This window comes from Chroicocephalus ridibundus, chromosome 7 (genome assembly GCF_963924245.1).
Source record: "Chroicocephalus ridibundus chromosome 7, bChrRid1.1, whole genome shotgun sequence".
Classification (NCBI taxonomy): domain Eukaryota; kingdom Metazoa; phylum Chordata; class Aves; order Charadriiformes; family Laridae; genus Chroicocephalus; species Chroicocephalus ridibundus.
The window spans coordinates 24,533,364-24,557,865 of record NC_086290.1 but is presented as its reverse complement, the minus strand read 5'-3'; the positions used below and the strand labels follow the sequence as shown (position 1 = coordinate 24,557,865).

The window sequence follows — 24,502 nt, the reverse complement described above, 5'->3', positions numbered from 1 at the left end:
ACATGGTATTTTATAGGCTCTCCTAATGGCTTCCAGATTCAGGCATTAACTGAAATGGTCTAAATCACTTGGTATCCATCCTCTCTGCTGTTATGCTTCATGGACAAGATGGAAGTAGAAGGCCAGTTCACACCTGAACACTGAAGCGTTAACACTCAGGTCATGGCATGTAAGAGTTCTAACAACATGTATTATTTTTCCATTTTTCGTGTGTTCTACAGATCACCAGTACAAATATTAGTCTTCTCAAGGTGCAGTATCAAATGACATATAATTAAAATGTTAACACTGAGGAGCTGCAAAGATTCAAGTGGTTTTATGCAAACACCTGAAAATTATTTGTACCACACTGTGAACAATGATTCTTGGCTGGGGGAAGATACAAGGTCCTAAAATACTTGATGCAATGACACTTCATATAGAACTGAGCTTTGTGAAAAGGTTGGAAAGGTGTAGCCATTCTGTACTGGTGTCTTGTGGTGTCTGAGAGCAGCTGCAAGGGTTGACTCTAAATAATGTGTGCAATATGACATTTCTGGCTCATTCATTTGCTGCTTCTTGGGTATTTTTGTTCTTCTTGGAAATAGATAATCCTGTTAATCCATCGTTGGGTCATGATACCTAACTTAATTGTCTTTATGTGACTAGAGAAGTCATGTACAACAATTCATACGATTAAAGCCCATGAGTTCTTGTAGAACTCCTAAAACTCTTGTAGAATTGGCCAGAACTGGATTTCAGCTTCAGGAGAAATGTTAGAGCGGGAGTCAATTTTCAGGCTTCACAGGAAAATATAAGGGAAAGCTCAATGGATAAAACAAACAGAATGAATACATTTCTGATCAGGCTACAGTGTTTACCTAATGCACCTTTACCTGAATATCAAACATAACATTCGCCAGGTAATGGAGATAAACATGCTCTTGTAATCCTTTGCAAACAGAAAATAAGAAACTGATTTAGATCTAAATCCAAATCACTTCCTAAATGGGTATGAAACATATAATATTAAAGATGTACAAAGTTAGCCTGACTGGCTAACGTCAAAACTAATTTTTTTCCCCAGATAACAAGTTCTCACATAACTTTTTCTACTGAGTACTTGTTTTGTTTAATGCCTCCATGAAAGAGCATCTAAGCCATTATAGAAGTACTAGCCATCTCTCAGGCCAGTGTACTTCTACGTACTCAGTAGAACTCCTTTTATCTCCTTCTTTGCTTGGTATTTTCTGATTGCAGACTTATTTTATTCTGCTTTTGTGATTTTTAAAAAAGCATTTTCTATGAATTATTGTGTAATGTGCAGGGTAAAATCAGAAGGATTTTATAAATAAAAATAATTATTAGCCCCCAATATTCATGTACATACAGCACATCAAATTAGAGAGTACAAAGTTACAATCTTAAGAATGTAATAAAAAGAAATCTAGCTTCTAGAGCATGGTCTTTCATTCTCATTAAAATCATTGCTATAGAATTGGATTTGTGTCCTTATTACATTTATATAGACCTATCCTTAATATGTTTTACTTAAAAAATTACTGAATGGTTCCTACTTTTTGTGACTTGTAGTTAAAGGAATTGATTATCCATTGTGTCGTATCATTGTGTCACAGAAAAGTGGTTCAGATTCTGTTAATCTGCTATGGCGCTGAGACCCTCCTGTTTTTCACAGGTGTAAATTATTACAATACCTCGTGCAAGACAGGCTAGAATCAGAGCGTGCAGGCAACATTCTGCAGCTGGTGTCAAATGCCAGGACTTCATGGTGGTCCAGTAAACTAGATTGGTCAGGTTACCCTATCATCTTATTTGACCTTTTAATGTCTTTTATGTCACTGTATCCTCTTCAGAATTCCCAAATCTGACTAGATTTCTACTCTGGTTTTCCTCATGTAGGAATAAAAGGTTTAAAGAAAAAAAATTTCCCAAAGTATGACACAACAGAATATTAGCCATAGCCATGTAGTATAGTGGCAGTATGATTAGTATCTAAAGCAAAATGATCAGATTCTTACCTGATCTTTGCTGAATGTAACCATACTTTGGTAGGCAGCATCTGCAGAAGCAAATATGTGGGGAGGATTTGATGAACGCTTCACACCATGGTAAAGCTTGGAAAACTAAATTTAAAAAAGAAAGCACAGTAGTCAAGATATGGAAATTAGCTACATAATTAAGAACTGGCAAGAGGATAGTGACTATCTTCTGCCTGTTCAACAGAAAGTAGCTGCCTGTTTTACTACAGAATCTCCACTGAATCACCTGGAAGAAGAGTGGTAATTCTTGGCACTGCCCAACTTCTAGAATACAGATTACAACACCTAAAATGCACTCCGATGTTTCCCACACGAGCCAGTGAAGAGAACTGTATCACAAGGAACAACATTTCAAACACAAGCATTCAACCAAGGAAATACCCAACCTATACAAAAGAAATTTCAAAGATAACAGTGAATCTGAAATCTGGCCCCTCTACCTGCAACCCTGATTTAGGCACCCATGGAGACTAAGATCTATGGCTCCATCTCCCTTCATATTTGTAGGGAGTCAAGCTACTTCTATCTTTACAGCATTTGATTAACTTGTTTCTTTTAAGCAGCAGCTGATGGCACAGGACTTGTAATAACCCAATGGTCAAAGCAATTCTTCAGGAAGCAACAGCCTCATCATGAGGAGGTTCGTATAACGGCTTCTGTTTCCCAGAAGACAGCCCTAAATGCCAGACAAGAGGCACAGCTGTGGCTGGGTAATTCTCATCCCTCCTGGGGAATTTGTGCCACCAAGCAGAAAGGAATGAAATCAAATGAGACTGAATTTTAAATAAATAAATAAATAAAATTGTAGCCCTGCTTGTCTGGAAGAAGAAAAGGCTGGGGTTTAGTCTGTGCTCCTAGCTTCCAACATCACTTAAGTATTTCAGTCAGTGGTGTTAATAGAAAACATAAAGTGAGTACTGTCCACAGCTTGGAATCTCTCTTACCTGGGGAGAATAAATGCTGAGATTCTGGAAGGGGTTTAAGGCTATTAAAATGTCTCCAACATAAGTATAAATCTGTAAGTCAGCATAGCGTTTCTGCAGCTGATGGATAATTGTATCCTGAGAAGATTACAAAAAGTTTGACAGTTAAACAGTATCTTCCGAGTTAGGAAGATTTTTGTAAATATACTGAGAACACCGATTAAGAAATACTTATTATAAATGTTATTAATTATTTTTCAACTGCCGACACCACAAATCCAAACAAATACTTGACAATTCTTGCTAATGCCATAAATCTAAGTTAAATGGCAACTCCTATTTCCAGATTAGTACATGTTTGGTTACACCAGCCTGAGAAGCAAACCTTCTGAAGACAAAATGGCCAGGCACATTATTGCTGCACTTCATAGTACATTTCCATTTAATTTTTTATTTGGCCATGAAACAAGGATAATAATTTTTCAAGGATTGAATTTTAAGTGGTAGTAAGAGACTGTTTTAAACAGGACACTAGCACAATTTAGTATTATGTCTTCTTCTTGCTGGCATGCAAATTAAGGATCACCAAAACAAAAATTTACAGATACTCTGCATATAGGCGATATAGTGAAATATGCAACTAATATTGTTTTATCACTTTTTATCCAGAGGCTGTAGATACCATATTACTCTATATAAGTTCATCATTTTTAGTGAAAATCACTTAAATCTAGATCTTCATGACTAAACTTCACATTTCATGAAACTCACAAAATAATTTCAACTACCATCACTCATAATTAAATTCTTCCACATAATAGGATTCACTGCTACTGCTTTTATGTCACTATATAGAATATTAACGAAGAGATGATAGCAGATCAGTCACGTGACAATTCCTTTGCCATGGTGAGACAAAAGCTTGCAAGAAGGAACTCTTCTCATTCTGTTAAAAGAAGCCTAAAAAGCAGAAACGAGCAAAATGTGAGGCACAATTGTCAGAAACTGCTACTCAGACTATACAGTACCTCATCGAGAACTTCTAGATTTACCAGATCGTCATCTAGAGAGTACTTGTCAGCTCCATCCACATGGTAAGGTCTTCTAGTATGTATTCGTTCATGCCTGGAAGTTTGTTAGTAAAGAGTGTTATAAAACCGTATCGAAGACAGCAAACATTAAGAGGCAATGGGAAGTCACGGCTGAGTGGTTTTGCCACGCAGAAAGCACAGACACACTCTCGGAAATACACATTTGTGCTTGAAATATCCTTTTATAAAAGCAATAGGTCAGCTTGCTGTCCAGTGTAATATCTGTTTTCTCTTTCACAGTATATAAGCCTATCTAGTTATCAATGCTCAGAGAGAAAGATTTATCTGTAGGCTTACTACTCCCCGCTCACACAGTAAAAATTCTCCCTCTTTTCCCTTCCCTTCCTGCTCTAACTTAATAAACTACCACTCTGCTTAATTAAATCTTGCCCCCACATACCCAGCCTATAGTACTGTCATCTAACAAAGTTACAAGAAGCAGTAAGTAGTATAAAATCCTTCTGTTACCTTGGTGTATGCCAAAGCGCCTCCTCAGATGACCCTAGATCTGCCCCAAAACAACATTTTTGAACTACAGCTGCCATCAGACTCTAAATCGTATGGATGTTCAGTCAGCTTGTCCTCAGCGATTTAAGACACACAATAAGCAGCAGAGACAAACTGTCGCATAACCCCTTTATAATCAGATTATACTGAAGGAATCTTTGAAAGTGCTGTGTATATGTTTTTAAACAACACATCTTGTTGAAACAGGGACAAATCAAGAGGCTGTAATATGTCTTCCACAGAGGGGGTGAAATATGAATGCTGTAAGCACAACCAGGCTTTTCTTTACAACAAACATAATCAAAGCATAGTAGGAGGACACCCACCGAGATACAGTCTGCATCCTGCTGAGTAACATTTAGCATTGATCCTCAATGACAGTCCCTGACAGACTGTTTCTGCACTGGTTGCCATGTCGAAAGTAGGAACCACATGATCACACATCCTGAAACAACACTAAATATTACATCAAGCACTAACAGAACGGTTCCGTGACTTCGCACGAAACACTGTTCATCTCTAATGTTGAAGATTAATATTAAGATGCAGCAGGTCTTTTTTGCTTTAACCATATCTTCATATACTCATGGAATTCTGTTTCAAAAATGAGCATTGAGGCTTTTGCTTTTTTCCCTTTTATGTACACTTCTCCCTTTGAACCTAGTCAGCTTTCATTCAGTAAAGAGAATGTTTTCATATCCGAGAGCTATCGTATCATCAGAAGAATTATTGCATAGAAAGCCTCTAACAAAGAGGGAGGAGAAGTGTTAGCTATGAGTACAGCTTCACTGATAATTGTGAATCACATTTAAAGAACCTAATTTTTTTATGTCTATTTTTATTCATTTTCCTAATTTCCTTTTGTCTACTCTGTGAGTTCTAGAAAACTACTCTGTAATGGTTTATTTGAATTGTAACTAAATACAACTGTGCAAACTGTTTTGTCAGCTAGGAAATAAAATGGCAGGAACACAGCAGGTTTTGCTGACAGTCCCCCACTTACATTTTACATTCCCGGAGATGGTCGTTTGCTTGATGTTGTACATATGAAGAAATGAAAGAAGGAGAACACAAACAAGAAGCTATGAAAGAAAAATTGTTACAGTGGGTATTATTTCCAGTGGGCAGCATGAAGATCATGTGAATTCGTTCAACTCACTTAAATTTTCCATTTTCAGATCTTTGATTAGGTGGTGGGTTGTGGGTTCTTTTTGGCCTTTTTTTTTAAAGCAGTCATTATATTCAAGAACATTACATTTTGCTGACAAGCCAGATCCTCAAAGAAGTAGAAATGTGTGTAAGTGGCCTAATGTACTGCTGTTTTTACTAATTGTTGTTTCAACTTCAAACCAGAATTCAACCCCTTACTTCACTGCAGACAAAAATGCTGTTGCAAATAATGCAAATCAATTTGAGATGGGAGCACCCCTCAGTCTACAAATGAAGCAAATATTTTCACAGTCACTTTACTTCACGGAGATGTAACTAATAAAGCGATGGCTAGACATTATAGCTAACATAGCTCATCTGTGAAGCTTTTTCTTCCTGGAGCAAACCATCACAGCCACAATATTAAACTGCAACAAGCTGCAAGTACGGATGTATCTACCAGAGAGGTGCAGGGAGGAGGGGGAAGGAGGGCACATTCAAACCTAAGCATCTCTAATTGCAGAATGGCTTTGTAAACTAATCTGTTACCTGATTGTGTATTAAACTCCTGCTGTTTCTTCTCCTTAAGTGATAAATGAATCAATTTTTTTTTATTGGGAAGTTTTTCCGGTTTTTTAACACTATGTAAATAAATAACTAAGGAAACTGGTCTTAGTCAAGTGTAAGTAAAACATGTATACCTTTGTGCACATATTTTCTTGTGCTTAACTCATTTTCCTAAGTACATGATTAGGAAGAGGATATTAGGAGCATAACATCACATTAGCTTCAAATCTCCTGCTGGCCTTATCAGTTTTCTACTGACCCTATGTCCTGCAGATACATTGACAGAGTGGGAAGCATACAGACAGTAACCTTTAACTATTTCCACAATTTTACAGCAGAAATACAATCTGCTTTTAAAATATATATATATATTAAAAAAACCCAAACTTAAAAAGCAGAAGAAAATGCTCTTAATTTGGGAAATAACTGTTGCATAGAAAGTAGAATTATCAGCCATTTTTTCTATTACCCTTCCTTTCTGATAAAATGTACAAATTCTAAGCAAAAGGAAAATCAAAGGTGTTAGGTTATTTGCCTTAAGGTTCCAGCAATGTTCTCAATCATCCCCTGGAGGATGTAGTCTCGTCACTGACTAAAGAAGTGGCGTAAACGGCCAGTCACTCAAGGAACCTAACCTTATCAAACCTGAAGAGCACCATTAGATTTATTCCAGCATTTTAGTGACAAGCACTGTCTGTTGAAAAAGCTTCTATCCTTCCTAAGGATAGAAGCACCTTCCTAAGCACCTTCCCAAGCACCTTCCCTTTGCCTTTTCATCAGGCAGGAATAGCTGGAAGGGGCAGAGTTTTCTTGGATTTTGGAGAAGGAGCAAAAGGCGAGAAGCATTTCTCCCTCGGGAGAACAGCTTCATTAAGAGGGTGGGAAGCATTAATTTATTCTACTTGTGGGGAAGATGGAGTTTGAAAGAAAATAACGTCTTTCTGTACTAGACACCAGCCATAGAAATAGAAATGCACTGTAAAGAGCTATATGCTCACATGACCCTGCTATAAAGCTGAGGATGGGAAGGAAAAGCTAGGTGGACCACACAGACTTCTAGATTGAAAAGTCATCTTGCTGGCAGGTCCAACCTGAGGAAGAAAGCAGCACAGACCAAGAACTTTCATGTTGATTGCGAAGCTTCCTCTCTGATCTCTCTCCCCTCCACCCCTAACGTTCTTTTATGACTGCCTTTACCTTGGCCTCTTGGTGCAGTTAAGCATTTATGTTTACTGCTTTTTTTTCTAGGACTCACACGGGAAAAAACTGTTTCTGTACTTGTTATTCCTTATATTATTACCAATTTTAAAATGAATTGCACCCAAACTGAGACTGACGTGAAAAATACTCAACACAATGAGAAAGAAAAAAGAGAGTCTGCTACTGCCACACAGAGAAACAGCCGGCTCTCTGTGCATCGCAGAGTGAATTCTGCTCCTGTACATCAAGTTTCAGCCTGGAGAAATTTGTTGAAGCAAGGTCATAATAGAAACACTGACACAGCCTTAATTACAGTATAAATGCTGCAACTATAATGAAAATCTGTGCAACCTCCAGTAAAACCATATACAAAATAATCAGACCAAAGATCACTTGGGAGGGGCTACAGTAGCTTTGTGGTTTAAAAAAATTATAAAAAAAGTTTTTAACACAGTTGCCTAATATTCTTGTAGATGAAGGCTAGAAGAATTGCATTAAATTACATTGCGTACAGCATCAGAGAACCACTTCTGGTTCTGTTTCTGGTATTATCTCTGAGTCCAAAGGAAATTAGTGGCTGGATGCAATCAAGTTCCTTGCAGTTAATTGCTTTCAAAACTAAATGTGAGCTGGCATAGAAGCTTGATATCTGGTTGTAAGAATTACTTTATTGGATGGACTGCTGCTGTAATCCAGCTGGCTAATAAGAAGCGGGAAGCTGCCAAGCTACTGTAGTCTCATCCTAATGTCTGACAAGGTAGCCTGAACATACCTGCCCGTCTCAAACTATTAGATGCTTAGTTTTCTTTTTTCTTTTTTTCCTTTTTTCTTTTTTTTTTTTCCCCCCAAACTTCTCCAAGTTTGATTCTTCCTGATGTATGGATTTGTATTTTATCCTTCAAAATGCAAGGTTTCATAACTGTCTATTCCCCATTACAGAAGCAAACTTCTAAATGGTGACCAGCAGTAGCACATTGACCCAGCGTGACCCAGAACAGTAAACTCTGAACTTTTTAAAAACCTTATCCACACAAATGCTCAAGTTTTTTCATTCTTTTAAAATCTGAAACCAGAGGCTGGTAGAAGACCTCTTCTGGCTGATTCCTATGAACACGCCTATTTACAGACAGGAACATACGTTACCCAGACGTAGGAAAACATCCAAGAGAAGAATAAGCCACCTCTGGAGTTGGCATCTTCAAAGCTGCTGATAACTGGGAAACTGCCACTTTGAACCATGTAACCAAAGCCATTTGATACTTGATCAACATTAACTCTCAACATCAAATCAATTATAGAATTTTCAGGCCAGGAGTTAATTACTCACTTGAGGGAATATAGAAGACCATGGTTTTGCTCAACATCAGCTACTGTAACGTTTCATAGACAGGACTAGCAAAATCAAGGTAGATGGCAACTGGTGATTATTAAATATTTTTGTTACCTTAAAATTACTATGGACTTATCTATTGCATTTCATATAGTTGCCCCACGGTAACTCCCCCTAAAGAATGCCAAATGCCACATGGGGACCCACAGTATCTCAAATTTTGAAAGATGGCTTATAAGAATATTACCAAGGGCAAAACTTTTAGGATGCATTCTGTGAAGGCTCTCCTTCCCTTTTTCCAATTCTAAGCTTTTAATCATGTATTTTCCTCATGATGCTCTGCTCCTCCACCACAGTCAAAAGACAATTAGTAGATCTGCTAATACATTTTAATTTCTCCATCTCACATGCTGTTGCGACTTCGCTTTTTTAGATTTTCTCCTGCATGCTATACGGGGTAGAGCAACCGTTATTTTAAGATTGTTCATAAACAGGTAATTTCTTAATTGTTGTACATTCAAAGGCAGAAAAAAACCCACCCAAAACATTTTAATTTCATTCAGTTTTGCTAATACTCAGTACTTTTCAAACCTTCAGTTAAACACTAAAAATCCTCAAGTTTTCAATTACTTCTACTCACAAGCGACTAAAATATTTTACGTTTTGGGGTTTTATGGAATAAAATGGAAAGTTTACTTTTTTGAGGAAGTCTTCCTAAAGATTTTATCATCAAAATTTATGCAAGGAAGGGCTGGGGCAATAGACAGAGAATACTGGGGTTCCAAACTTGAGTCTCCCTCTTAAATGTCTCCACGACAAGCTCCGTGGTGTTTTTAAACATTACTTAGGGAACTTGAGATATTGCCTAGCTTAAAGGACTTTGGAAGTTTTGACATATGTTTTTCAACTTTTTCAACACTGAAGCAGCTGCCAGCTTTGCCAGAGTTAGATTAAGTCCCGACAAGGACAAAAAAACAGGGATATTTGATGTTTCTAAACAAACTCCAGAGAACATGCCCACTTCTTGCAGTACATTTTGCCAATTTAGACAGCACAATGAGCCATTTAACAATTAGGAATATTAGGAATATTTAGGAAACATTCTAAATCCTTTCTGACTTCTTCCTTCAGCAGGCTAGCAATCAGCCTGGATGTTGGAATCTCTTGTACTATGCATCAAAAAAGCAACTGACCGCACAAATGAGTTCAAGAGATCAAAAGGCATATTTGGAAAGTGAGTGGCTCTCTCCCTTAATGGATTCTCAAAAACTTTCTAATACTGTTTAACAAAAATATAATCTACACAAACAGTAAATGTTAATTGTTAAGTGAGAATTAACAATATCCATAATCTGTAATGTATCTTTGCCTGGAGTCTTCCCATGCTGTAGGGCAGAAAGAATGGAAGGAAAAATGGCTAGAGCTTCAGGCATTACACATGTTTCTCTTCATCAACAGGTTTACAGTGACCAAAGGTATAATACTGCTTTATAGAACAAGTAAAAGAAAGTTCTTGCCTCAGACAAACTGCTATCTACTTTTTGTAGGTATAATGTATTAAATAAAGCTATTGATAGCCATTTCATAAGTGGAGGAACAGAGAAACACTGAGGGCAAGTGATATAACAGAGATCATATAGTAATTCAGAGAGAAAATGAGGAATAAAACACAAACCTCGATCATGTTTTTGTATTGTAATTCAGAGGCTGCCTAAACTTTCTTGGTATTTTACTGACATGCAATTGCATGAATATCTATCTTGAAGAATTTATACCTGAAATACAGCAAGATTATTATCTACTGGACTTGTATACCTTTCTTCACTTAAAGAATACAGAATTAGTCTTTATCAACACTGAGTTATTATTACTGTACCAAAAACATTTTTATAATTCTGTTTATCATTCCTGACCAATGTTTGCATGTTCTGTTGTCCACACCTTACTGTACTTTAGATTCCTACTTTTTTCCAGTTCTGCAATTTCATGTTACATTGAGGTACAAGTCTTTAGGAATTAATTACATTTCTTGTTCTCACAATGTTGTTATGCACAAGGACACTATTTGAATAATCTGAAAGCATTTCACAGTCCTTGTGTGAGTACAGGACTGGTAAAGTAAAAAAATAATTAAAAAAAAAAGGCTGAGTGAGAGAGCCTGTGACAGCATCCTCTCTCATTTTAAGAAATGCTTCCTGCCTAGAGGCTGCTATATATTGATGGGAATAACAGTGCTCTAGCTCCCAATATGAACTACAAATCTCTATCCATGTGTTAAAAAGTAATGATTTATTTGACTTTAGAATAGATGGGGGGAAAAAAAATCAGCCTCGCTGTAAGGAATATACGTGAAGCAATGTTCTGATGTACTAACTTCTAGTTTTTAAGGATTAAAGAACTTTTATAAAAATAGAACTAGTGGACTAAGTCAACTACTTAGCACCGAATACACTTTTTAAAATTAAACTCACACAACTGCTTCTGTAACAAAGCTGTTAATGAAAAGTATATTGTTGTTAATTAACATTTATGTCCTGGTATTGTTAGAAACCAGACCAAACATACACACGATTAATTAATAGTTTATAAAAGGGATATGGAGAAGAGATAAAGATAATACCCAGAGGTCATCCTTATGCAGCTGTGACATTGAACTTTCTCACAAAGTTTTTCCCCAGGGGAGTATAGGAAACAGGCAATGCAGGAGTGGAGTGCTGATGCTGAAATTTCAACTTCATTCAAGACCATGGCAAAACTCAGGGATTTCAGTCTAAAAGATGCCAAGGGATGAAAAAAACCCCTTCTTCCTCATTACAAGTGTGGAAAGAGGGGTACTCTGGCTGGGTTTTCTGAAACTGAAAGCACCTATTTGCATAAAGATAGAAGATATCTGCATCTCACTGATGAAAAGAATTTAGGGAAAAATAAAGCTGATGAAAAAGCTTCAAAGAGCATCTTTTCAAGTAAAAAAAGCAGGACATGTTAAAAATTTTCCATTTTTAAAGTCATCTTTTAGTAGCATAAACCTTTTCTTTATCTTACTAATTTCTAACCTAAAGGAAATAATAGAGTATAATGCGCTCTATTAAGTTATCTCCCGGCAAAGTGCCAAAACTCAGTCTGTCAGCAACAAACTGATGATAGCAACAAATGCGTGTGTTGGTTGACTTTGCTGAGCTCAAAGGAGCCTACTAAGTTCCACTTCAGTTCAGAGGTATGAAGAATTGTGCTAAAGTTAAGCCTAGCTATACTGCACGCAAAGATGTTTATAAATGAAGAATGAAAGAAACTGAATTGAGGAGACATTTCAAGTCTGTGGCTCCAGAGGTTGACCCAGATGATTCTGCCAAAAGGGGACAGCTTGCTTCTTTCTACCCCTCTCCCCCTTGTTCCTGGTCACCTGAAGTATTCTCTCCTCTACCCCAGCTATATCAGTTGAGGCACCCCCTCTTCAATCACTAATACAGTAGAAAATTATCTGTGTGTTCTGCCACCTTAGTTTCTATCTCTTACTTTAGAAGCCCTAGCTCAGGAAGTTTTGACAATCACTGGAGCTGTAATAAAAAGAGCATTATGAGCTTGTTCCTGGGAGCTGTAGGAAAATGAGAGAAAGAACTCAGTTCTCTTCAGTAGCAGTGAACTGCTAGATCAGCTCTCTACGTCTCTCTATCATACCCTCTAAATCAGTAGTACTGACTTTCTAGTCTGCAGGCTTGCTCTCAGGCACAATGACCTTAAGCGATGTCCCAAAACAGGCAAAACTGGCATGGCTCAATTGGAAAGAGAATCCTATTTAAAAAAACACAGGTGCTGAGTCAGTAAAGAATCAAGAGATGTAGATTCAAAGCACTGATGCTGGAAGACTTTCAAACGAGACAAAACCCGGATACCTCCTGATCAGTTATCATCACCAGTGACTCCATGAGTTCCCTCACAGTAGAATGCTGTTAACATCAGCATCCTAGTGATTTTGCAGTTTCTGGAAATTTTCAGCCTGTGCTCTGAGAGTTCTATGGTAGTATAAGCGGGAGAACATTTTCTTTTACTTATCTTTTAAATGATGGATGTGTAGTGGTGTTGTACTCCTAAAAACGGGCATCTACTTTTCTTTATCTCTGAACACCAGGGAATTAATGCACATTTCATTGTACCTGTCACATGTACATCAATAAACAGAAAAAGCATGCGCATATATCCAATGGTGCAATATAAAGTTTTACTCAACACGGGTTTTTAATTGGCCTATGTACTTTGAATTGGTGACGATACATTCAGATGACCTCTACAGATCACCACAAATGAATGCCAGTAAATTTTTTTACAGTATCGTCTGGTCATGTGTTCTTCTGCCTGTCAGATTCTGTATGGAAAATTATTTTTTAAATGCATTACAGAGTTTTTAAAGGCTTTTAATTGGTACCAATTTTCCTAGGGGGTACTATCTCCCTATTACAGAGCCAACCTCTTTACTATTATGAGACTATGTCTGTGCCTCTGGGGAAAATTATAATTTGATGCTCCTGGTGGCTGGTTCTTTTGTAATAATCTGATGTTTGTAGTCCAATATTAACTGACTGGCCCACAGACTTGATATTTTGCAGGGACATGCTTTTGCAATCTCATTAAAGTTTGTACCAATTATTCAAGTTTCAAATCTTTGGAAAATCAGCACTTCATCATTCTGAACTGTAGGAATGTATCTGAGAGAAAATGGCCATGTGAGCCAGCCTCCCTACTATGAGAGATTAGATTAAGAGCAAAACAGGTGGTAGAAGATGGAATTAGTACATGGGAAAAATGGGAACTGAGAAGGTAGAAAACATGTTGTGCTAATGACTAAGCAATTTACTATGTGAATTCTTGTAACCAATCTGATGTGTGAACGAACTGCATGCACAGCGCGTGGACAGTGTAACGAGCTAATCAGAAATAAGCAAGTGGCATGTACGGCTACAACACAGGGTACAAAAGATGATGATCTGTGCTTAATAAATGGCTTCTGTTGATTCACATTGGATCGTCTGGAGTCCAGTTATTTCTCCTCACTGAACAACATGTTGTAGATTTCAATGGTGAACAATCACTAAATTTTTTCCTCACTGAGCATGCTCTCAGCCCTGATCAAAGTGGGCTGGTGCTTCAAAGAACAAGTAAGGATACCACAGTATAGGGCTACAACAATCAGACCTCATTTAATAGCAGTTGGGCCCATTGGCTTCAAAGTGAAGCCAATAGCAAGGTCCACCGGTTTCAAAGTGAAGGTAAAGACGACTATTTCTCCAGCAGCCTAATTGTGTCTCCGCTCTTCTCGTTCACTGGTAGAGGAAGAAGCCATCTAATTCAGACACATGGCTAAAAGCAAACCAAGAGCCCAGGGAAGAACAAGATGGGTACAAAGATTCTGCTGGGAGTAGAGCTTTAAGAGTAGAAAAGAAACAGAGAGTAGTGCTTTAGGAGTAGAAAAGAAACATCTGGGAAAGATGAATTCAGTGATAAGAAACAAGATGGCTGTGAGCTACACTATCAGATGAGGAGGAACACCAAGAACAGAGAAATGGCTGGAAAAATAGAAGAACCTGGATTAGTACTTGCTGAAGAAGGTGGAAATTAGAAACGGAAGCTACTGGAGCGGTAGAGGAAGAAGACACAAGAAGCTGACAAACAGGTGAACAAAGCCTTAAGAACAAAGAGAATGACCAGTGAATGGAGACTGATGGGAAAGATGGGTCAGATAATGATCTGGGACAGGGAACCTGGGACCAGTTGGTAAACTTGCGGGCAGCAGGGACAATAACAGAACTTAGCCTGGTAGGGAGAATAAGATTAGCCCTAAACCCACTGCAATAGAGTCCCCATTGCCACTGCAATCTGCAAGTGCTACTGCACACAAGTTGCAAATAATCACCCTTGGCAAACAAAGTATTTCAGATGGGTTAGGTGGTGACAGGATGGACAAAGAGTTAAATTCCTTTAGGTGGGCACTGATTAATACTGGGAACGCTGGGAAGCAAAATCCTTCCTACATTCTAGTCATGCATAAGGTGCAGCAGCTTGTTTGTCACAGCACTCCCAGTTAATATATGGAAAGGCTTGAGGAAAGAAATGCTGTCTTGGTCTTGATTCCTTCTCACTCCACATTATGGAGATAGATCCCAGAAGAATGTATTGGAATGCCACAAGGAATCAATTTCAGAGCTCCTCTTAGCACATGGATCATTTCACTCTGTCTATATCACCTATTTGGTCAACAGCTGGGAAAACTCTGATACCCTTTGGGCCAGCCAACCCACAGCTGTAGGCAGTCTGATCTATGAGGTATTACATGAGGGAGGTCTACTTAGGAGGCTAGATACAGCAGAAACTTCTCCCTCACCCACAGCAAGCACTTCCTGGTATATTTCTCCAGAAAAGGAAAAAAAAAAAACAAACCCTCCACAGAAGTCGACTTCACCTTGAAACTGTAATTACAGCTACTCCTTCATTTTAACTTGTACATTTTTGTTTAGGCTTTTAGCATTTAAGCTACAGAATCTTATGGCATGTAAGTATATACATGTTTATGACTTATGAATCATGACATTTAATTTTCTTCATCAACATTAGTAGGTGTTTGTTTATAATAACGGGCCAGAGCCTATCTCGCTCTAGACAAATTTCATATTACAGAATGATTGCTGAGCTTGGGAAGGTGTGTTCATTTGCATTTAATTCTCTTCTGAAACAGTGAAATTCTGCCACCCTCTGGACAACAACTAAACTAAGGCATATTTACAATCAGCCTCAAAAGTAAAAGAATCCCACTGCCACTGATAAACGTTCATTGCTTTTTAAGCACATTTTAAAATTAATTACTAGGCTGAATGAAAAACAGCAGTTACTATTAAACTACAGATAAAACAATTACTTTAAGTACCGAATAACCTTCTTTCTTACAGTATCTAATCAAACAGCAAATATTGAAGTGTTCTGTTCTTAACCTTTTCTAGTAGTCACTTCATTGTTCACGGTTGTATTTTTAAAGATCTGCTACCAAAAGCTGATATAATTTTTCATCATGCCAATATGTATTTCCACAAACCAGAATATTCTGAAATTATTAGCATCTCTGTGACTGAGCCAAAAGTGAATACACAGAGAACAGAGTTCAGTGGGAGAAAGAAGGCTAAGGAGAAGGTTGCATAATGGCTGATCTTTACTTTAAAGTGTGTTCATGGGAAAATATGTCTCTTGCATTCACACGGCATGGAGCACTTATTGCTAATCAAATTGCTAGTCAATGTCTGTGCATTCAAAGTTTCAAACTGTGCTTCCAGGATTAGTGTGGGGAAAGAGGGCTGCAGTGTATATGTTATACAGTACCTTGTTTTGGCTACAGAGCCTAGATGCTGTTGTTCTTGGATGAGCTCAGACAGCTGTTTTTGCAGAGACATATCTTTACCATGTACTTGTTTAATAAACGGATGCTCCAAAAGGTGGGTGACTGAAGGACGCTTCTCAAAATCCTTGATAAGACACCTGTGACAGAGAAAGAGTGGTCTCAGGAGATGATGATCTTTCATTACAGCATGATTTGAGTTGGCTTATTGTGTGGCTGTTATTGTACAGTAGTTTCTTTTTCCACAAATTTGAGTTCCACAGTATGCAACAAGACTCTTTCTCTACACTGGAATAAATCTAGCATAAAATACTTAACTAAGTGAATTCACCCTACAATATACTAATATAAAGGCTATGAATTTGAGCTTATTTATCTTTTTAACTGTAACTAGCTTACTATGAGAAAATGGCATCGTATCTTGTAAGTGCTGTACAGTTAATGTACCTTAAACATAACCTAAGATGAACAGACAATACTTAATTCGCTTTAATTTTCTACCTATCCTCTGATGAGAGTTTCGGCTAAGAACTGCAGCATACTGCCTAACAAAAACCACAAGTGAAACCTGTGATATGACACTAGTCAGAACAGTTCAATGTAGAGCTCTGTTTTGTTTTTAAAATGACTGTTTCAGGTATTGCAATGAGAAGGTGTTAGCACAAGAATCAGAGAAAATTCTGCAAAGCTACATAATTCAGACTGGAAGAGAAATGAATGAATCAGAATTAAATGCTAGCCAGGGTACCAAAGTTTTGTCTGTGACAGGAACAGGTGATCTAGTAATAAGCGGAGAGATACATGCTATTAAATTAGCATAAAACAAAGTATCAAGTTCATTTCTATAATCGAGATTTAAAATTGAGGAAGCCATGATTAAAGTTGAATTCTTTTCTGTACAATAAAGCTGAAATAATACATTCCAAATAGAAGAATGATCTAACAGTATTAGACTGCTTCAAAGTACCCTCTAATTCTTTATATTAAAGTATTCTGTTCACCTTGCTCAAACAATATTGACATTATTTGAGAATGTGAAAAAGAAATGTTGCAATTCAGTACATATCTCCCTTCTAGCACTTATCATTTCAGCAAATTATAGCCCAAGATGAGTTTATTTGATGAGATGCATTCGTATTACATATTTCACAATTACAGCTCAGATTTGCTGGTATTCAGTGATACACCTAAAGTACATGGCAAATTATCACAAATAAAGATTATGTTTAGCCAAAAGTTCAATGAAACTTCAATACCTTTTAGAATAATTTATATTCTACCAGTATCAATAACTATTTGCAAAATTTAAACTACATCTAAAAAAAAATAAATCACACACATTAACTGATTTCAAATACTACCAAACAGATTAGCAAATGATTAAAGTTCAGCCTCACCTCAAATACTTTACTGAAGCCTAAAGTCTGGTCTTAAAATGATCCCGAAATACCTTCCAACATAACTTTAATGCTTTAGGTTCCTGAAAACCATTTTCCCAACCTCTTCTTGGTACATCTATAGTCCAGAAAAGACAGTCTGTAAAACGTGCTACCAGTTTTGTAACTATTTTGGTGAATGTTGCTCTAGGCCAGAACTGCAGCCTCCTGATAGAAAGACGGAAGTAACAGAACCTACTTTATCTCCATCCCTCTGAGTGCAAGGCTATAAGTACCAGTCCTTCCCTCCCGTGAACAGATCCATCATTAGCTTTCAACAGGTTCTGACAGCCACACACACACACACACACTTCTCCTTTTGTGATCCATGTTTTTCAAAAGTCAATACACCCGCACAGAGAATATGGCCCATGCCAATCCTGGTTAAATTTATATGTTTCCTGAGAAAAAGGAAAAAAGCATTTGAAAAGAAAGATAACATTATTCAGGAAGGCAGAGATAAAAAAAAAAAACACAAAACAGACCAACAAAAAACTATGCAGCACACAAAATCACAGATTGATGGCAAGTATCTGAAGTGGAAATTTCAGTCTGAAAAGCTCATTCACGCATGTGGTTTTTACCGTACTAACAATAATTACAAATTTATAATATTTATGCTATATTGTTAATAACAAATTTTTCTTAAATTTGATTTATATTTGATTATATCAGGAATTTTTCAGTAATATAACAATCCAAGTGAAGCTATGTTATAGAATCATAGAATGGTTTGGGTGGAAGGGACCTTTAAAGGCCATCTAGTCCAACCCCCCTTCAATGGACAGGGACATCTTCAATTAGATCTTGTTGATCAGAGCCCCGTCCAACCTGACCTTGAATGCTTCCAGGAACTGGGCATCTAGCACCTGTCTGGGCAACCTGTTCCAGTGTCTCATCACCCTCACTGTAAAAATTTCTTCCTTATATCTAGTCTGAATCTACGCTCTTTTAGTTTAAAACCATTACCCCATGTCCTATCACAACAGGCCCTAATGCCGTGGCAGTTACTTTTCAGATAACAACGACGCTGGAGTTTAAATGGATTCTGCACAGTTCCAGACAGAATATCTTGTGTTTACCAGAAGCATGAAGAACATACAAATCTTTTACCTGTTGGTATGCAGTTATTAAAATGAATCCTACTCTGAGCTCTGGAACAATGCACCTACAAATACACTCTATGGACAAGATCCAGAAGTTACAAGAGGTATTTTTCCACATGGATGGCCCCTAGGTGAAGCATCCAAATGTCCAGGATACTGCATTCATTAAGGAAGCCCAACAAGAAGAGACGTATGGGAAACATGTTAGAAAAAAGTTCTTAGCTTCTCTATTGTGTGCCTGAAATGCTAGCTGTTTGGGTCTGGCAGGTGTTTTAACGAGCATAGTGAAGTTCTGTCAGGGAGGCGGTCTTGGAGACTACCTTAGGATTACCTTTGCTTCTGTTGCATACTCCTGCCAATCCCCCGCTAACTCTTCACACTGCATGCAGGCTACTCTTCTGCTCTGCAACTATCAAAGTTTGTGCACGGTGTCATCTACATGCAGCCTTCATTCTCTGGTAGTAGGGTATTTTTGCAATCTGTGGTCAGTTAGGATTTCACTTGGAACACAAGTAAAACTTCATGAATTCGTAAGACGACCAAACTAATGACACAAGATATACACATGATTCTGTGATCAAAGACTCTGTTCCAAGCTCAGACAGAGCACACCTACTGTTGTGCCAAGTTTGTGCCTATTTCAAAAGAACAGATCCCTTTCAGATGGTTACTGAGATGCCACAACAAAGCAGAGAGCTACTAACTACCAGCTGTGCAAGGGTGAGGGACAGCTGCTTAAATTCCCTGTAACTTCTTGTGTGACTACACCTACTCCAGTTCAGGGAAGAGACTGACACGACATCTCCACTGAAGTTGGTTTAATCCATCAAGTTAAACGGCAAGTTCCTAGCACATTAGGAACACAGATGCAGAAAGACCAGGCAGGCCACAGGAAACTGAAGCACGTATAGCATCTACACTCTCCTTTTGCTCTGAAACAGAGCAGAAGTGTTGACACAGTCAGTTCTAGAAACTACTCCTTATTATGTTTAAGTGCCGTAACTGGCTAGCAGCTTAGTCACAGTAGGTACCGTGGGCTCAGCGCATACTCAGATACCCAGTACCAATTTGGTGTGTCACCAGGCCTGCCGAGATGGAGTGCAGGATGGAGAGCTGTCATGTGACATTGAAAAGATAGTCCTTACATTTCTCCTCTTGGTGAGCACTCCTTTGTTCCAATTCCTCTCTATGTAGACAAGACGTATTCATATTTTGAGGTATATTCACATTCTCTGCTTCTACACCCTGTCATTTCAACTGTGTGGTTTTTAGTGCCACACTGAATGCGTGCTGCTGCTGTTCTTAGTCAATGTTACCTGTAAAACAACATTTCTTGGGCCACCACTTATGTGCTAGTGAAAAATGACATGTCAGACTGACAGTGTCACAGAAGGCGTTCAGTAAGGTATCATCTCCTCCACTGGAAGCAGCATTGACACTATATTGCTCTTCAGAAAAAAATAATGTAATCTAGTATATCAGCTCTTACAGTGCTAAAGCCCACGTGAAGGTGAGCAGTATCGCAGTGTTTTCTACTGACCTGAACCCTGAAACAGAACTATAATGTGTGGAAAAATTAATCATATGGGTGCCTGAGTCCAACGTTGCCGGTACATTCAGTCAGGAGATGCATTTCACAAAAAGGCCAGAAAAAAAAATATCAAGAACTAATACAAAAAAACATCCAGCAATGTTAACATCCGAAAGAGGAAAAGTAAAGGTAACAAAACAGCTTTTATAATGTCACTTACCAGAAAATATTCTTATTCAATGCAGCCAACAGAAATCAGTGTATGCATTATGCAAGTAAAAAACAATATTAAGAAGTCATATCACTGAAGGATTTGCTTCTGAGAAAAGGAGAAAACTAAAACATCTTCAGGCGCTCATCTGAGCATTTCTTTAAGACCAATCTGGACAGTTAGCTTAGGCTCTGTCAAACATCAAACATGCTGCAATTACAGATAAAACCAACAAATGTGCTGCACCTGCAAATTCAGCCAATTTGTTTGGCCTGTAGAAATTATACTAAAAAAAAAAAAAAAGAAGTGGTTAGACTGCCTTGCATTGAGCAAATTGACTAGCAAATCTACTACAAGATGGGCTTCATATAAGGTATGATGAAGATATGACAATATTTGGTGTGCTGTTTTTCAGATCTAAAATAACATGAAGGCTAAGCAAGCAGAGATTGAAAAGGAAACAAACATTGTACATGTTTGCCATGATGAAAGTCAATCCATTACCTAATTTGAAATTCTAGTATCTTCCATCATGCTTTCTTAGCTGAAAATTAATTCTCAGAATTCATTAGCGTCACTACATTAAACATAGGTTGCAGCCATTTGCTGCAATCTCGCAGCCAGGCTCCTAAGCACCATTTCCATTCTGCCACAATTACGGGCAAAGATGAAGCATTTATTAGCAGGGGATAAGAGCAGACTCCCATACACACAGGCCCGCCTGAGACAGCCTCTAAAAATTCACTGGCTGCTTGCACTTGGATGATAACATTGTTGGAATTGCTAGGTCTCAACAATGTAAACTGCCATTTTGCAAGTAGCAAATCAGATGACTGAAAAGGGGAGCTATTTATCAGCATTCATGAGCTAATATTTACTAATGAATAAATGGAAAGAGATAGATTTCAGAAGAACTGCAATGGAGGTCTAAGTCTCCTGTGTGTTCAGAAATAGAAAACAATTACTAATGTCATTCAGTATTGCAGCTAAACGTAAGTAGAGCAGCAGCAGTTATTTCTTTCAGAAACCCTCTTTCATCAGATCTGTTATGATCTATTTGGCCACGAGTACTTTCTTTAAAAATAAAGAAACTAAGCAGGTCCAACCCTTATAGCTTAGTTAGATTATTTTGTATTTTGTACGGTACTATGTTTTCTGCAATTATTACATTTTGTGAATGCTACATTTTCCGACGATTTCTCGTCTGCTGGCAGTGGAATCCTGGAACTCCATTTGTCTCATAAACCAACTATCCAACCGGACATCAAGTCACTGTTTACCATCTACATGCACAGATGATGCATAGGTTGTTATTTGGAAGAAATGACGACTGTATATCAGACTCTGTATTAGAGCCACACAACAGCCTTTTGGTGAGAGAGAGAGAAAGTCTCCAATCAGATCAACAAATGGTTAGATAAAGTCCTCATTGCCATGCCTCTGGTCCCTCTCTCTCTGCCACTCCCTGGCCCACCAGGGTCTCTCCTCATCACCTGCTCCTCGCACAGCTCCACACCACCCTCCCCTGCCCTCCAAATACTTCACTGCTTGCAAAAGTACCTGCTGCCAAGCATACAGGACTCTCCTATCAGGACAGAAGAGCTACCCAGCGTCTTGAACAGGACTTCAGGTTATCCTGAAGTACTGAGATCCTCTCCTCCCAATCCCAGAAAAAGCAGTTAGCAGCTTGCCCCCAAAGGTAGGGGTGGCTCAGCTGGGGATCTAGAACGGAGATTTCCCAGAGGAAGACAAGAAAGAGTAAGGTCATATTCTCTTGATCCTCTCCCTAAGCAGGGAGAAGGAGGTCTCTAAGTTCTGAGATATTTTTTTTTTCTTCCCCATACTTTGCCAGCTACTTCCATCAGAAGGTTGTTTCGTGGTGGAAGATTTATGAAATCAAGAGCGTGACCCCAGCTAGGTCGACCCCCTGCTTAGAGAAATGGAAGGACAGACACTGACAAACAAGATGATCTAGGCCAGGTACATGAGTTCAGAAACTTTCCAGTCAAGGAAGGAAAAATAACAATCTCCGAGATTGTTTTTAACTGGTTAAAATGCTCTGTTCCTATCCGTCGCTCTGACTGTTCCTCCTTCCTCTGTACCACACGAAGCTGTGGCAGACACTGCTCAGTCATAGGCAACAGAAAGGTGGATAAGAAAAGACATTTAATGAATTACATTTGTAATAATGATGCAGGGATATGCGTGCTTCCCTGAAGCCTGCCTGCTTCCCGTTCCCAGGCCTGACCATCCCCCACTGCTGCAGGTCGCTCGTTTGCAAAAGTAAACTAAAAAACTCTGACAGCTTTGCCAACAGCGTTTCTGTTTTCAGTCCTAATTCAACAGGACATACAGGATATAAATAACCTTATCTCCAGAACTATATATAGTTGCCCCTTTGGAAAAAACAAACGCTGAGCACTAAGGGTATGTATATAGGTTAAATAGGCCTCCTGTCTTGAGTAGCATCTCATGGTAAATAACAAGAATTTTACTGTTCCTTCTGCTACAATCAGATATCAGGATGAAAGACTGAATTTATGACAAAGTAGTCAGTCATCACGTGCATAACATAAACTCTGTTGGTCAGAACACATTTATATCTTTATTGATCTGCCTTTTTGTAGCAAATGCTATAAATTACTAATCTTCCCTAACAATGAGAGAAATACTCTAATACTGAAATGCCACCAGCACCTGTTTTCTTCATAAATCTTCCTGCAGTTTAATTTTTAACATCAAGCACCTTATAGTGTAATTTAGAGCACACATCTGAAACCTAACAAAGGTTCACTCACACTGAAATTGTAAAATTAGGTGTAGTAAATAGCTTTACCTCTTCTAAAGCTTCAAAAATGACAACAGGTTTCCAAGCCTCCTTTGGACTGAGCAGACACAACAATTTATTCTGGCTCATATACATGGTTTAGAGAACAAACAATGGAAACTCTATGGAGTGGCACCTCTTGCAGCTCTTAGAATGGGTCAGACTTTGGTCATGTTGAAACCCTCACAATTTTACCAGAGACAACAGAAATTCAGTCAGAACAAGCCTAGGGCACACTGCAAAACTAACAAATTAATTTATTTATTGTATGATGAAATTAGGGTGTTTCTAGCCTTTTACCAAGAATGGGTCTGCTGTGTTTCTTTGGCCTGTCCTTGAAGACCCAAGAACACAAAGAGCCTTCAGAACCTTTTACAACTGGAGCTTTTTATTAGGAACAGTATGTTTTGCATTTGTGCCAAACATTGTCCCTTAGGTATCCATCCCCCTTTGACGCTACAGCATGCAGCTGATTTGAGGCAGCTGGAGCATAGAGAAGGTAGGAGATAAGGAAAGCATAATCTGATACTCACAGTTTCTTTCTTTTACATCTTATGTCAGAGCCAGAAAGGCAGCTAAGGACAGAGATATTTTTCCCTCCTTCGATGTTTGTTGCATTCTTTCCTATCTTCCGGTAAATAAGGGCTGCCGCTAAAAACGCAACTGTAGATCCACTATGCCATAATCACGGAGCAGCTGGGAAAAGCTTCTCACTTATACACCATTAAGCTGACTGCTTGATGCCCTCTGCTGTGAAACCCCAAATCCAGCCACTCTGTGACGTCTTCATTTGAAGTAACTCACAAACACCCAGGCAGATGAGATCCAGTTAGTTCTACTCGTTGGGAATCCACAGGCAATAACAACATTTTTCCCATTACAGTGTGCCAGAACCGACTTGTACCTCATGGCCCACAGAAGGACAGAAGGCACATCTATGCTTCCTGGAGCTTCCCTTAATCTAAAAGTATGCCGGACTGCTTCATTCCCAGCTCTGCTGTTGATTATAGAGTGACTTTGAGCAAGATGCCCTTCACCTCAGTTTCTTCAGTTTTAAAGTAAGGAATTGAACTCGTCTCTATTCTATAAGTACAGATGACTTAAAAATCTGCTGTCAGGAATAAGGCGTTAGTATTCTATTGTTGCTTCAGTCGAATGCAAAGGTACTATTGTCAGGCAGAAATGCTAGATTATTATTTGTTTTACATGT

At 38.3% G+C, this 24,502-nt stretch overlaps 1 protein-coding gene across 10 annotated transcripts in view; it reads right to left on the bottom strand.

The window, feature by feature from the left end:
* MYO3B (myosin IIIB) overlaps window positions 1-24,502 on the bottom strand; it is a 209,054-nt gene that overhangs the window by 105,788 nt on the left and 78,764 nt on the right. For all 10 annotated transcript variants that reach the window (XR_010072054.1, XM_063341942.1, XM_063341945.1 and 7 more), the window contains 4 exons: window positions 16,166-16,321; window positions 3,991-4,087; window positions 2,984-3,100; window positions 2,019-2,123 (listed from right to left, as the gene is read on the bottom strand). Coding sequence is in view for 9 of the 10 variants with exons in the window: in XM_063341942.1 (XP_063198012.1) it covers window positions 2,019-2,123; window positions 2,984-3,100; window positions 3,991-4,087; window positions 16,166-16,321 (475 nt within the window). In the remaining variant the exon portion in view is untranslated. The remainder of the gene's footprint in view (window positions 1-2,018; window positions 2,124-2,983; window positions 3,101-3,990; window positions 4,088-16,165; window positions 16,322-24,502) is intronic.